The sequence below is a fragment of the Pseudorca crassidens genome, chromosome 4 (assembly GCF_039906515.1).
Source record: "Pseudorca crassidens isolate mPseCra1 chromosome 4, mPseCra1.hap1, whole genome shotgun sequence".
Lineage (NCBI taxonomy): Eukaryota > Metazoa > Chordata > Mammalia > Artiodactyla > Delphinidae > Pseudorca > Pseudorca crassidens.
Genome location: NC_090299.1, coordinates 141,930,144 through 141,946,742, shown reverse-complemented (window position 1 = coordinate 141,946,742; position 16,599 = coordinate 141,930,144). Strand labels below are relative to the sequence as shown.

The following is a 16,599-nucleotide window of genomic DNA, read 5'->3' as shown; positions in this document are numbered from 1 at the left end:
ATAGCTTAGCTTAGATCAGCATCAGTTGGGGAGGTAATAGCCAGCTTGGCTGTCCTAGAATAGCTAGAAACAGGAGGGAGTTAAATGGAACAGGATGTAGATGCTGTACAGCTTTCCAGAAACTCCTGTGCGTTCACCTGGGTGATTCTGCTACTTTTTCTACTGTGCATTTCCACAGCTTAAGGTACACCAATGCTTTGTATATGCAGTGCCAGATAAAAATTTTATCTCTGTGCTCTTGAGTTCCTTAGCCCAGGTTCTCTTTATGTGTTTGGTGAGAATCATATCAGTCTAATGAAATGTAAATTGCTAAACAGCATAACCATTAGTATTTAAGAGTCATTTTAAAGAATACTCACCAAAATAACCTAAAGAAGATAAAATTTTCTTACATAGCCTTTTCTGATAAACCCTAGATAGCCATTCCTATACTTGGTGGACTCAGAAATTTCCTCCCACCTCCCCCAGAGAGTTATAAGGAAGGAGATTTTTGCACATTGAAAAGTCATTGCTATTGTATTCTATCAAATGACATTTAGAGGATTTAGGGAGGTTTGCATATTTCTCCAAAGCACCATTTTAAAATCCACACTGCCCAAATCGTTTAGGATTGGAAATGGGCCACTGCTGTTCCCTCAGTCCTGCTGATCCATCACCCTCCCCCCCCAACCCCCTGCCCTGTTCTTCAGATGAGGAAACTGAAACAGATGCATTGAATAACCACAGAAACACTAGTGATAAATTCAAGGATTATCAGTGTGACCAATGCTCAGAGACGTATTTTGCCTTTAAATTAATTTTTTTAAATTTTAAATTGGAAATGGAATTTTTAGCATGAAACATTTATAATTATGTGTACTCCATAGATTTTTAAAGAACATATAAGAAGAGGACTATTTTCACTGTTCATCCATCTTTACTGTATCAATATTCTGCTTTTGAAAATTTTATCTGACCACAAGGTGGCAGCAATGCAGCCCACTATGGAGAGACTAAGTAATGAGATGCAAAAGAACTGTGTATTTTTCATTGTATTCTGGCCAGGTCCTGCTTATTAATCAGATAGTCTAGCTGTTCGCAATTATTTCTGCAACATGTTGTCCCTTCATATGATTTATTCATGAACTTGGAATATGTCCTGTGAATTTGTTTTTCTGAGGTAGGTAGCACGTAAGAGCACTGTTATTCTAATACAAAGGTAGAGTTCCCCTTATCATAAATGTTCAAAGAACATTTTCCTTTGGGAGAAAAGGAGAATGGAAAAATAGAGAAGTAGAGAAGGGCAAGCCCACATGGAACAAAAACCTTTAGATACTTTTTTCTAAATTGAGAATTATGCATCTACTTGTCTCTGCATTTATAAGGATATGTGAAATATAGATGTCATGTCTGACAAATAAAAGGAAAAACAATGAGCACGGAATTATATGAAAACACTATAATAACTAATATTTAGTGAATACTTTCCACCTAGCCATAGGTACTTATGCTACCATTTAATCCTCCCAACATACTTTGAAGCAGATTCTATGATATCCCTACTTTACAGACATAGAATGTGAAAATTTGATAGGGAGTTAACTGACAACTGGTAAAAAGAGAATCAGGATTCAAGCCTGGCAGTCTGACTCCAGAGCCCAAATGTATTTCTATCCTCAAAGATGAGTTTTTATTTAAGACTTTGTTCTGGTTAGTCAGGTATCTGTATATATACATATATGTGTGTGTCTCCCCACACACCTTACATTTATGTCAAGGAATCGGTAAATGTGAATACTTTTATGTTCCAAATATCTCTATTTAAATCAGAGGGTCCTAATTAAACAAAAAGTATTTAGAATAAATATGCTTAAGTAAATTGATAAGACTGCCATTTGTTCTGTGCTGTAGCTTTTGGATACAGGCCTTAAGCCATAACATGTGCATAAATACTCGTGCACAGCTGTTTTGAATGGCTGCTACCACTGTGGCATTACGTCCAGTGGTTAAGAACATGGAGTCCGAGCCAGAGTGTCTGGGATTTGAATTCCTTGTGTACCACTTACCAGCTAAGTAACCTTAGGTAAGTTATTTACACTACATGAACCTCAATTTCTTCATCTGGAAAATGAGGATAACAACAGTTTCCAAAATTTTACATGAAGAAGTCTTGAGGATAAGAGATACGAATACTGGAGATGTGTCCCAAGTAAACAAGGGAGTAAATAAAAACAGAGTACGTCATCCAGGAAACAGGACTCCAGCTCAAGAGAAAGACGTTCCTGGGATGGCAGTGAAGGAAAGTCCAATGATGACAGCTGTGCAAAATCCTAGACAGCTCTACAAAGGAGAATGGAAATCTCTGGCTCGATAGCTCCAAGAAAATGATGGAAACAGTAGATTATCTGATATCATTGACTTTTGTGAAAAATTGCATTGGCAGGCCATTGGGTAGTGTGGGAAGGTTCAGCAATAAAAGTAAAAAAGAATTAAGCAAATGAAAAAGAGACAATTACTAATTTGAGGAGGAAAGTGAGAAAGGAAATATAATCAAAGTATACCACGATGCACAGTTTTGTACAATATCTGCATAGGCATACTAATGTAATGACTGAATGTAGATTTCACCACAATTTTTTTTTTTTTTTTTTGTGGTACGCGGGCTTCTCACTGTTGCGGCCTCTCCCGTTGCGGAGCACAGGCTCTGGACGTGCAGGCTCAGCGGCCATGGTGCCACGGGCCCAGCCACTCCGTGGCGTGTGGGATCTTCCCAGACCGGGGCGCGAACCCGTGTCCCCTGCATTGGCAGGCGGACTCTCAACCACTGCGCCACTAGGGAAGCCCCCTCACCACAAAATTTTAATATTATATTAGGAGTTTGGGGGAAGGGAAGCAAAGAGAATGACTATGTAAGAGATAAATTCTAATTACTATAATAAGTCTATCAGAACTATCTAGGGCTTCCCTGGTGGCACAGTGGTTGAGAGTCCGCCTGCCGATGCAGGGGACACAGGTTCGCGCCCCGGTCCGGGAAGATCCCACATGCCACGGAGAGGCTGGGTCCATGCGCCATGGCCGCTGAGCCTGCGCTCCGCAACGGGAGAGGCCACAACAGTGAGAGGCCCAAACTGTCTAAAATTTGTGAATCAAAGAAAGCCATATTTACATATCCTATAGAAAATATGGAGATATATAAATCCTAAAGAAACAGCTAAAAGTGTTAAAATGAGGGTTGCATCTGAGGAAGGGTTAATATGAAGAGGTAAGGCTGGGAATCACTGTAGTAATTTGTTTTAAACTTTTTAATATAATTTGATATTTTAAAACTAGATGTATGTCTTACTTTGATAAAAAGGAACTTTGAAAAGCACCTAACATAATGTTTGGCAAGTGCATATGATTAATAGCAGTAACAGCAAACTGATCACATTACTTTTATATCTTGTTTTCTCTCTGCCCAAGGAAAACGAGACATGAAATCATCCAATGTGTCCACGACTGCATCAACTTGACATTGTTGCAATTCTGTTTTTCCAGCCAAATCTATGGAATAGAGACAGGCCATTTTATGCCCAAGAATATGCTCAATTTATTTTACTATAGTAAAACTTCTTAAAAAATAGGCAATATATTAATATGGTTCAAAAATTCAAAACAATATAAAACAGTGTCCAGTGAAGACTAACTTCCACCTCTGACCCATTCACTTCATTTTGCTTCCTTACCTACCTACCATATTGGTAACCATTTTCATTCATTTATTTTGTATTCTTCCATTGTTTCTTAATGAAAATAAGAATCGGTATCCCACTCAAAACGCACCTCCCCCATATATCCTAGAGGTCTTTTCTTACAAGTCCCTTAAGGGCATCCTTGCTCTTTTTTCAGGTACATGGGATTCCTTTAAGTGGAAGTGCCACAATTTATTTAACTAGCCTCAACTGATTAGGTTTGTTTCCAGTCTTTTGCTAGTGCAAGTGATACTACAATAAATAACCTGTACATACATTATCATTTATCTTGTAGAAAGAATTACTGTTACATGTGCAGATACTTTTTTGTCAGGAGCATTTGTCTGCTTCCTGGGAACTATAAGTTTAAAATAATAGAAGTGTTTTTTTTCTTTACTGCCATTCGTTGACCATCATTTTGCTAAGGAATCATTCTAAAATGATTCAGTGTAGAAGCATTCTAAAATAGGTTGCATTTCAGCCAAGGGAACTGTCAACAAAATGAAAAGACAATCTACTGAATGGGAGAAAATATTTGCAAATGATATGACCGATAAGGGATTAATATCCAATGTATACAAACAGCTCATACAACTCAACATCTAAAGGACAAATAATCTAACTAAAAACTGGTTTGAAGAACTGAATAGATATTCTTCCAAAGAGGACATGCAGATGGCCAACAGGCACATGAAAAGATGCTCAACATCACTAGTCATCAGGGAAATGCAAATCAAAACCACAATGAGATATCACCTCACACCTGTCAAAATGGCTATCATCAAAAAGGACACAAGTAACAAATGTTGGCAAGGATGTGGAGAAAAAGAAAAAGGGAACCCTCCTACACTGTTGGTGGGAATGTAAATTGGAGCAGCCACTGTGGAAAACAGTAGGGAAGTTTGTCAAAAAACTAAAAACAGAACTACCATATGACCCAGCAATTCCCCTCCTGGGTACATATCTGGAAAAGATGAAAGCTCATCTGAAAAGATACATTCACCCCAATGTTCATACCAGCATTATTTGCAATTGCCAAGATAAGGAAGCAACCTAAGTGTCTATCAACAGATGAATGGATAAAGAAGATATGGTATATATATATATGTATATATATATATATATATATACACACAATGGAATATTACTCAGCCATAAAAAACAATGAAAGAATATTTGCCATTTGCAGCAACATGGATAGAATTAGAGGGTATTATGCTAAGTGAAATAAGTCAGACAGAGGAAGACAAATACTGTATGATATCACTTATATGTGGAATCTAAAAAGTACAATAAACTAGTGAATATAACAAAAAAGAAGCAGACTCACAGATATAGAGAACAAACTAGTGGTTACCAGTGGGGTAGGGGATTAAGAGGTACAAACTATTATGTATAACATAAGCTACAAGGATATATTGCACAACACAGGGAATATAGCCAATATTTTATTATAACTGTGAATGGAGTGTAACTTTAAAAATTGTGAATCACTATATTGTACGCCTATAACTTGTAACTTTAATAAAAAATAAAAATATAAAATAGGTTGCTTTTGTACAAATGTATGAATTTACTAAAAATCAAGGAACTGTATATACTGAAAATGGGTGAACTGTATGTAAATCACACCATAAAGCTATTAAAAGTGAAAGAAAATGCCTTAGTAATTAGCGTTCTTCTGTAAGCTATCTATATTTTCACGTGTGTGATGCTCAAAGACTGATTCTTCTTTCTGACCTTGAGAAATCCCTCTGAATTGTATCATAAGGTCTCTTCACTCATTTTCATCCCTACTTTGACTTCCACACTCAAGGCTTCAGCTGTCAATTTTATACAGATGACTCATTCAACATGTTTAGTCCCAAATTCCAGAGCCATATTCTCAGCTTCCTTTTTTTTTTTTTTGCGGTACGCGGGCCTCTCACTGTTGCGGCCTCTCCCGTTGCAGAGCACAGGCTGCGGACGCGCAGGCTCAGCAGCCATGGCTCACGGGCCCAGCTGCTCCGCAGCATGTGGGGTCTTCCCACACTGGGGCTCGAACCCGCGTCCCCTGCATCGGCAGGCAGACTCTCGACCACTGCGCCACCAGGGAAGCCCTCTCAGCTTCCTTTGGGATAGTTCTCTATGTATCCTTTGGGGTCGGCCGCAACTGGGGCTACAGCAGTGAACAAAGGAGATCAATTCCTTGCCTGCATGGCACTTACGGCTAACTGGGGAAGACAGACAATGGAAAGGATACTGCAAGTTAAGGAACTTTTTCTTTTAAGAAGAGGACGAGGAAGAGGATAAGGCCAAGGAGCTATGGGGATAAGGAGCTATGTCCAGGTGTCGTCTGCCTGGCCCTTACTCTCCTGCTCAAATAGACTTCCCTCCACATGCCAGTATGTCTTCTAACCCTAGGATGATTCTATCTTCACAAACTTTCTCATATTTCCCAAATAGGCACCCCTGCAGTCATGCCAAACAAAGTCTGGCCAGAATAATCTTCCTAAGCTCATAGCCATGGTTATGTTGCTTTTCCAGATAAAAATTTAAAGTTGAAGTCAGACAGAGAAAGACAAACACTGTGTGATCTCACTCATATTGGAATCTTTAAAAATTACTGCTAATAACTAACTCAAAGATACAGAGAACAGATGGTTACCAGAGGCAGGAGCAGGGGTAGGGGCAGTAAAATGGGTGGAAGTGGTCAAAAGATACAAACTTCCAGTTAGAAGATAAATACGCCCTGGCGATGTAATGTACAGCATGGTGAGTATAGCTAAGAATACCATCTATTTGAAAGTGGCTAAGAGAGTAGTTCTTAAAAGTTCTCATCACAAGGAAAACAATCTGTAACTATGTGAGGTGATGGATGTTAACTAGATTTACTGTGTGATCATTTAGCAATATATACATGTACTGAATCATTATGTCATACACCTGAAACTAATGTAATGTTATATGTGAATTATATCTCAATTTAAAAACAACTCTACAGGGGCTTCCCTGGTGGCGCAGTGGTTGAGAGTCCGCCTGCCGACTCAGGGGACACGGGTTCATGCCCTAGTCCGGGAGTATCCCACATGCCGCGGAGCGGCTGGGCCCGTGAGCCATGGCCGCTGAGCCTGCGCATCCGGAGCCTGTGCTCTGCAACGGGAGAGGCCGCAACGGTAAGAGGCCCGTGTACCGCAAAAAAAACCCCAAAAAACTCTACAATTGTTTAAGGGATGACATTAATACTCTGGCTCTTTCTTACCAGAATCTATTTTTCCATCCCTTTCTCTTTCTGCTTCCGCTCCACCCAGCAAATTTTGAAGTTCTTGTCTTTTTCTCCTGCCATTTTTTCTGTCTGGAATGTTCTAGTCCAGAGATTCTCTAAGTGAGTTCCAGGGACCAGCTGCATAAGCATCATCTGGGAAATTGGTAAGAATGCAAATTTCCCACCCTAGGCCTATTGAATCACAATCTCTGGAGACAAGGCTGAACAATCTGTTTTAATGAACCTCCAGGTGATCCTGATGCACATAAAATTTGAGAAACACTGCTCAAGTCCAGATATTTCTCTTGAAATTCTAGGTATCTTTTCAGGCTGAACTCAAATGTCATTTCCACTTCAAAGTCAAATTTCCATAGTCAGAAGTCATCTCCATCTCTTATATTTAGCTATCTATCTATCTATTTATTAATTTATTTGGCTCTGCTGGGTCTTAGCATATGGGATCTTTTTTTTTTTTTTTTTTTTTTTTTTGGTTGCTGCATGTGAATTCTTAGTTGTGGCATGTGGGATCTAGTTCCCTGACCAGGGATCGAACCCAGGCCCCCTGTACTGGGAGTGCAGAGGCTTAGCCACTGGACCACAAAGGAAGTCCCTCCATCTCTTTTAAACTTCCAAAAAATTTTGTTGGCTGAAATGTGTTAGTGTAACACAAATTTTTGTATTTTTAGCATACATACATTACTTTGGTCCAAAAATGAAGGTCTAGTAATTATGGCCCATTTTATTGGTAAGATAACCATGTCTCTCGGCCTTCCTGGGTGGCGCAGTGGTTGAGAATCTGCCTGCCAATGCAGGGGACACGGGTTTGAGCCCTGGTCTGGGAAGATCCCACATGCTGCTGAGCAACCGGGCCCATGAGCCACAACTACTGAGCCTGCGCATCTGGAGCCTCTGCTCCACAGCAGGAGAGGCCGCGACAGTGAGAGGCCCGCGCACCGCGATGAAGAGTAGCCCCTGCTCGCCGCAACCAGAGAAAGCCCTCGCACAGAAACAAAGACCCAACGCAGCCAAATTAATTAATTAATTAATTAAACAAATTAAAAAAAAAAAAGATAACCATGTCTCTACAGCTTGGATCATAGTGGTTTTGGGGGTAGCAAAGAGGGTGTCAGTGTCAGGAGTGGGACATGGTGATTCTGCAGATTATTTATAAAGAAAGGGTCTTTAAAAGAAGCCAAATGTAGCCTTTCACTCAAAAAGAGTGTTATGAGAGTGTGAGGGGAGAGAGAAGACAGCAGAGCATAAGATGGGGAAAGGCACCAGGCAAAGATGAGAACTAAGTTTCCCTTATTACTCCTCATCTCATCACGTTAGCGCATGCGCTAAATAAACAATCCGGTAGCCAACTACCCACTCAGGAGGCCTCAGATGGCACTTTATGGTGGCAAAGAAGACTCCCCTTCTATTTTTTTTAGCATGATTAGGATGAAAGACATTGGGTACATGATTTTAATAGTATGAGTCATTTCAGCCTCCCTATGCCACACGTATTTCCCATTAATTAATCTTCTCTGATAACCTGTGATATGCATGCTAGCAAAAGTTTGGGTTCAGACACATCTGTCTGCTTTTTCAGCTAAATTCCAATAAGGGATTGAGGACAAGGAAGTGTGGGGCAGGAGAGACTGCAGGCAGTATAAAATTAATTGTCTAGGGAACTCAGGGGAAATTAAACTGGTAGATATGGTATATTTATACTTCTCTGGCACTGAATCCCATTCTCCTTTGCACTATATTTTAATCCCATTCAATAATAATGTTACTTAATATTGAATATATGCCATGTTTTTTTTCAGTTATCAAAAACTGTACACACAATAAATATATTACCTGTATTTTTGGTCAGATATCTTGCTATTGCTAGGCTCTGGTGAAGGTTCAATCCATCGACTTCCAAAATGGGAATTTTGCCAAATGGAAGAGCTTAAAATAAAATGAGCAAAAAATCAACTTCCAGAACAAAAGTTATAATACTTCCATTTTACTGATAATTGTGGAAATAAAACATGATAGTAACGTTACAGAATTCTTGAATATTAATTCTAGAAGGGACATTAGGCATCCTCTAGTGGAATCTTTACATTTTACAAGTTTAAAAAAAGAGAGTTGTTAGAAAAAGAAACAGACTCACAGACATAGAGAACAAATGAGTGGCTACAAGTGGAGAGAGGGAAGAGGGGAGGGACAAGATAGAGGTGGGGGAGTAAGAGGTACAAACTATTAGGTATAAAATAAGCTACAAGGATATATTGTACAACATGGGGAATACAGCCAATATTTTATAATAACTATGAGTGGAGTATAACCTTTAAAAATTGTGCATCACTATACTGTACATCTGCAACTTATATAATATTGAACAGCGACTATACCCCAATTTTTTTAGAAAAGGGGAAAAGAAGAGTTGTTAGAAGAGCTGCTATAGACTTAGTGACAGAACTGGGTCTAAACCCCAAGTTTACAGTGATACTATCGATATATATTATATATTATCTCACATACTTACTATATAATTTTTTTAAACTTTTAAAGCCTTATTAAATTTTCAGTCCTCAGAGATTACATTAATTATTCTTTAAAACCATAGTCTGAGGAATATGAAGAGTTTGATATTGAGTTATGATAAGGAACTTAGCCAAATTCTTATTGATCATTTGAAGTATATAGTAAGCGACAAGCATATTTGTACAAATATAGGACAGATTCATAGCAGGTGTATTAATATTTATCTGTAAATCCTACTTTGTTTTCTTATCTAAACCTATTATATTTTTGTCAGAGAATAATTTATTATTCTTCATTATAGAAAAATTCTAAGTTGAAGATAAATAAAAATAATTCTACCACATAATGACAAATATTTTAATTGCTTTCCCATATATATATCAAAACAAAATCATAATGTATATATGTTTGTAAACCACTTTTTTAAATTTGATAATACCTTTTAAAATCTTTCTAAATCAATAAAACATCATTTTTTAAAGCATACATTTTGCCATATGAATTAATCACAATTTTCCCAACCAGTGCCTTAGGTTGGGACATATAATTATTTTGGAAAGAGGGAAAAGAATAAAGTGCCACTCATAATCCCACGACTGTAACACAACTACTAGAATCAACCTTCAAGTGTCTTTCGTTTGCACTGAGTAAGTACAAGATGAACTACAGTTCACATCAGGAATAAAAACATCTTTGAACACTTACCTAATAAGTGTGCCAAGTCCTATTCCAGGTGTTTGAGATACTGCAGTGAGCAAAACAAAGTCCCAAATAAAACTGATACAAACTGTGATGCCTTATTTGAAGCAAAGTATGTAATCAAGAGGGAATTAATATGCCTGACATTTTGAGGGGTGCTTCCTTTTGTGCTAGGCATTGTACTAAATGTTTAACATGCCCATTCAGTCTTCTGGTACTTACAACAACCCTATGAAGTAGGTATTAACTACCATCTCATTTTATAAATGAGGAAATGAGGTGAAGAGAGGTTATAGAAATAGTCCAGATCACACACCTGATAGAGGTGAGAGCCAAGTGAGAGGTGAAATCCAGTTGGAACTCTTACTCAGCTGTTTTCTAGTTCTAAGAGCCATGTTTTTGAAAGACATTAAAAATCAGAGCAAGCCCAGAGGATAGTATCCAAGTTAGAGAGGGTCTGAAAATCACATGATATGAGGATTGGCTGAAGAACTTCTACCACTCTTCACTGAAGAGGACAGAACAAATGAAGTGGAACATAAACACCATCTCCAATATGACGTAGCTATCAAATGGAAAAATAATCTTACTTATTTGGACTATCTCTAAAATGCAGAATGAGAACCAAGAAGAAATTTTTAAAGGGCATATTTTAATTAATTAATTAATTTTTTGGTGGTGGGCTGCGTTAGGTCTTCGTTGCTGCGCGCGGGATTTTCCCCGGTTGCGGCGAGCGGGGGCTACTCTTCGTTGCGGTGCGCGGGCTTCTCATTGCGGTGGCTTCTCTTGTTGCAGAGCACGGACTCCGTAGTTGTGGCTCACGGGCTCTAGAACGCAGGCTCAGTAGTTGTGGCGCAAGGGTTTAGTTGCCCCGCGGCATGTGGGATCTTGCCGGATCAGGGCTCGAACCCGTGTCCCCTGCATTGGCGGGCAGATTCTTAACCACTGCACCACCAGGGAAGTCCTAAAGGGCATATTTGAACTCAAGATGAAGAATAATTCTGTTACCTTTGGAGCTATTACAATGGAATGTGTTTTCTTATGAGGTGGTAAGCTTTCAGCTACTGGAAGCATTTTAGCCAAGCTTGGAATAATTGCTAACAATTGGAATATGGGCTGCATCTAACAAGAAGCAATTTAAGAAGACAAATGCTAAGTCCTTTATTTGGTTCCAGAAAAAAAGAATTTCATGGTGTTGGAGTTGTAACTTAACAGGAGCACCTGTCAAAAAGCTTTAAGAGATTTAGTGGTGCTGAATGCAAGGCCTCAGTATGATACGGCTGCCAACATAGCTACTGTGATCTTGGTAAAAACGTCTTAGAAATATGTCTACACTTGTGCCAGAAGTGATGGTCCCATTCTGCTCTGTGCTGTTCCTATGCTTGCAGGCACAGGCACTACACGTAAATTAGCAGACAGAGTCTAACAGAAGCTTGTTCTACTTGGGTGGTGAGCAAACCCAAACCAGGGGAAATAAATGGAACACTCCAGGAAGAGAAGAGAGTTGTCCTTTGAACCTAGATGTGATGGCGGATCTCAGACAGTCCATAGGAAATAGTACCTAAATCAAGAAGTAGAGTCAGGGGTGGGAAGGGTGCACTGAATTTCACAATAATGATCAGAGAAACGATCAAGGAAGCTCCAAAAGTTGACATCTAAATAGAGATACAGGTAATGAGTTACCTAGGGACTCAATTCTGAATTCAGCCAGAGACCTTCCTTATCTTCAGAGTTTTCATTAAAGTGACTATACTGCAATGTCTTTTTCTCTATGATGTCTTAAATTTACTAAATGTCTTATAATAACTGGATGTGAGAGAAAAAATAATTTGTTCTCCATGGATTAAAATGGTAAGTCCAAGACCAATGTATGAAAGCCACATGGAGGTAATTTCAATTTTGTATAAGGAAGATTCTTTTAAGTTTTCCTCCCTCTTCTTTCTGTTCTCCCTTTCCAGAATTTCATGGAGATGTTGGACCTCCTAAACTGGTTCATTCTCAATTTTCCTTATCTTTTTTCTCTTATTTTTTGTTTTTTTCCTATTGTGCTTTCTGGGGGATTTACTTAGTTTTCATCATTTTATTTATTTCTTTGTATCCGACATTCATTTCCAAGAACTTTTTGTCTCCGTACATCCCTTTAAGATTGTATAGAATATCTTCTCTTTTCTCTGAGGATTTTATATTTTTGAACTTGTTTTCTTGCTATACCGTCTTGACATCTCCAGAGGTGTTTGGTTTTAGGTCTGTTTTATATTAGAGAGTTTTCGCAAATATGGGTTAACTTTTGACTTGCCATTACTATTTAAAAGGGCAAAGAGGTAAACGCTCACTGGAACCTCAGTGTGCATAGGAGGGGCTTGCCCACAGATTGGGCTAGGCAAATTCATTGAGGGATCCCCATCTGTTCAGTATCTGTTAGACGTTTTTCTTAGACTGATCAGCTTCCCCAGAGAGAATTCCTCCCATTTCCTGTGTGAGGGATATTAGTCTGGTTGCCATTGATTGTAGAGCAGGGGAAAGGGCTGTTGGTCCCACCATCTAGTTTCTAGACTTCCACTGAATGCCATGTTTACTGTAGCATTGTGTCCGAGACATGCCTGGTGTCCTAGAATCCTCTGGTCCATCCTCCTGAAAGTAATCTCTATGCTTCTTCCAGGGAGAGAGAGGGAACTTGTGGTCATACTGCTTCTTCATATTTTTCCAGGCAACCCTGTATCAGCTCAGCTCTTAAAGTTATCTTTTGCAACCAATTCCTGACCCTCTGGAGGATCTCTGGGGTGATTTAGCTTGCCTTCTCCTCCTCCAGGCTTATATTTGAGCATCACTGGCCTTAATGGTAAGTCACCTTACCATTCTTTGACCGGTTTTCTAGCTTCCAGAATTTTGTGCTATCATATTTAAGGTTGATTTCTTTGTCCTTGGGGTGGTGGTGACTTTTTTTTAAGTACTTTAATGTTATTAAAGGAGAGATTAAACACATGTGTACAATCTACCAGGTTTGACCAGGAAGAAAATTTTAATAGAAATATCCAATGATATTCTAGATTATAGCAGAGGGGATGGTCATAGCGAGTTTCAGACACCAGAGAGCATCCCTAAATTAGACAGGAGACGATACCAGATACAATTTGTAATAGAAACTGCTTTTCAATATCTATTCTTTGCTTTTTTTCTCAAAGTAATAAAATCCTGGATTTTTAGCTGGGCAAATGGTTGTCCACAATAAAGTCAACGTTCCCCAGCTTCCTTCGTAGTAATGCATGACCACGTGACTAATTTCTTGCCAAACAGATATAACTGATGTGATGTGTGCAACTTCCTGGTCAGGCTGTTAAAAGGCAGAGGTGTGTTCTCTTCCCTCTTCTGCACTTTCTGTGAGTTGGAATATGGAAGGAGGGTGAACTATTCACACTGTGTCAATAAGAACCCACTACGGGTGCAGATGAACAGAAATGAAAGAGCCTCATCATTGACAACATCATGGGGCAGAACTGCTATGCTAACTTGGGCTTTTATGCAAAAGAAATAAATTTTTCTCCTCTTTAAGCCATTTTTGTGTTGGGTGTATGTTAAAGCATTTGAAACTGTAGCTTAACCATCATTAACTTTAAGATCCCTTTCAATTCTAAGAATATGTGAAAACATTAAGAAAATGCAGTAATTCCATTTTTAATAACAATGAAAAGTTAAGGTAGAATAGGGTATAAAGAATACAAAGAACTTATATCTAAAAACTAAAAGGCAGAATTTGTTATATGTAATACCTCCACAACTTGCTATTCATCTTGACTTATTTAATGGATAAATTTAATATTCACCTATTTTATGTCCACAGAAGCTCATGTACAAATTCTGATATCAGAAGAAATGCTTGGATATTAAAGGTAAAGTTTCAGAAGAACAGGAAATAAGATATTCTATCCCATCGGAGAAGAGTTCTCTGATAAGAAAAGGAGTAATTACAGGGGCAATGACTTCAGAGAAACTCATGCTTCCAAAAGGCAAGTGGCAATACTTATTGTGAATACGTCAATTATCATGGTATTATTTTTGTTGGCATTATCTAGTGCAAATAACTTGGGCTATGGTATTAGATGGACCTGTGTTTGAAAATCAGCTGTACCTTGCTAGGGCTGTGAACTTGGAAAAAATACCTAAACTCTGTGTGCTTCCAACTATAAAATTAATAGTTAATCCAACTATAAAATAGAAACAATAATACATCCCGTGTTGACGTGTTAGAGAAATTAAATGAAATAGGGTCTGCAGACTATCCAGTTCTGATAGCCTACAAATGCTATATAGTTGTTTTCTTCAGCTTCATCTTTATCTGAAATTTTAATAATCTAGCGTAAAAATATAAATTTTAGACACTTAATATTTAGTATTTCCAGGGAACATGGCAAGCATCTAGAGGATGACTTACAACTTAACTGAAAACCACACACTTTCGTTTGTTTAATAATATTTCTAATTCTTCCTCACTGTCCTGAGTGCTAAGAAGCATGTTTTCATTGTGCTACCCGCCCAATTTGTAAATTTGCTCTTTCCTCTGATCATACAGACCCCAGTTTTGTTCACGTACCCACCCCTCTCTCATATGGTCACAAAGCCTCATGAAAACTGCTTCCATCCCCTACTTCAGAGGTGGACTAGATGATTCTAAGGTTCCTCCCACTCCCTTTGCCAATGATTGGTTCAGAAATGGACACGTGACCCAATCTGAGCCAGTGAAACATGAGAGGTTTGCTGAGGTCTCCTGGAAAGTTTTTCCTCATTCTTCTGGGAACACTTAAGGAAGCAGTGCTTTCTCCTCTAGCCTCTCAAAATTGCTTTTCAACACTGCGAGGCTGGAATTGCAGCAAACATATTGCTACCAGCTTCATGATTTTAGCCAACACGCTGAGGAGGAAAAATGGATAAAGCCATCCTTTGAAACCTGGCCTACTTCTGGATTTTCCGTTATGTGGTACAATTCATTTCCTTGTTATTTAAGCCATCTGAGTTTTGTTTTCTGTTACAGCAGCTTATCTTATCTATCATCCAAATGTTATTGATATCTGAGCAAGCCCAGGCTAGTCCAATGGTCAAAAGTTTGACTTCAGTATTTCCTCCATTTCAGCTCTTCTGATAAAGCTTCATGTTGTGTTATTTTTATATGCCCCCTCTGTCAGTTTTGTCTTTTCACCTCAATAGGAAATTTTCTGGGTCACAGAGCATTTATTTAACTTGCCTGAACTGCTGCTTCTCAGTGTAAAGCTCCATGAGATTTAAAAACCTTTCTATTTTCCTTTCCCTGAGGAAAGACAAAAGGTTCTGGAAACATTTTCTCTACATACATTTCCATGAACTACATTTGTGCTACTTACTTGACTTGATTTCAGGCCAATCAGATTGTTCTATTCTGTGGTCTTCATACTTTATGTCCAAATATGCAAATATATAACGAATAATTTCTGCTCTCCCCCTCATATTAAAATAAGTGAGTTTGTAGTTTGGCATGGTGCGATTCTGGAAGGAGAAAAATAGAGGAATTATTTTAACAGCCCTCTAGAGATGTTTCAACGTTTTTCTTGGAGGACTTTTCGAAAACTTTTTGGCATCTTCTGAGATAACCAGAGATATTAGAAGATATTTCAATACCAGAATTATAAATCACTACCCCAATAACATATGGAGAAAACTTGATAGAAATAAAATCTTGACTCTCTTTAAGAACTAGATGGAATATTCCAGTGAAATAATCAAATTCAAGTTTTATTTGTAAAAAGACATCGGAGTAATAGGGTATCTATATACCAAACTTCAGAGAATGGAGTCAAAAACTTTGCATTTTAAGAATTTTTTGTCCTGCCTTTAGACACATAATGAATGGTGTCGACATTTGGTTTGTTGTTTGCTTTGGTGACACAGCTGAGTTTGTGAGGACAGCTGGGTAAGGATTGCAAGAGCAGGGTACACACACAAGGCACGTAAAACCAGCCATGTCAACCTGTCATTTCCTCTCTTCCCTCCCCTGTTGCTTTTCCCTCAGAGAATCAAAAAGACTTGAGGAAATATTTCTCTCTTCTTTTGCTGCATCCATGCTGCTGGGTTTTATTGGGTTGCTTACACATACAAACACACCCCACCTTGGGGACCTCTGCTGGGATGGGACAATGGTGGGCATACTTGTTTATTCTCTCTATAGAGGAGCGAGGAAGAAAGAAAGCAAACATTTCTTAGAAAATTTGCTAAGGGCTTCCCTGGTGGTGCAGTGGTTGGGAGTCCGCCTGCCGATGCGGGGGACGTGGGTTCGTGCCCCGGTCCGGGAGGATCCCACATGCCGCAGAGCAGCTGGGCCCGTGAGCCATGGCCGCTGAGCTTGCGTGTCCGGAGCCTGTGCTCCACGACGGGAGGGGCCGCGGCAGTGGGAGGCCC

At 38.9% G+C, this 16,599-nt stretch overlaps 1 protein-coding gene across 1 annotated transcript in view; it reads right to left on the bottom strand.

Annotated features, from left to right (window-relative positions):
* HPGDS (hematopoietic prostaglandin D synthase) overlaps positions 1-15,683 on the bottom strand; it is a 28,691-nt gene extending 13,008 nt beyond the window's left edge. The window contains exons 1-3 of the mRNA XM_067736948.1: positions 15,549-15,683; positions 8,803-8,895; positions 3,413-3,522 (exon numbers count right to left, since the gene is read on the bottom strand). Coding sequence (XP_067593049.1) covers positions 3,413-3,522; positions 8,803-8,895; positions 15,549-15,681 — 336 coding nt within the window. The 5' untranslated portion in view covers positions 15,682-15,683. The remainder of the gene's footprint in view (positions 1-3,412; positions 3,523-8,802; positions 8,896-15,548) is intronic.
* Positions 15,684-16,599: the final 916 nt, after the last annotated feature.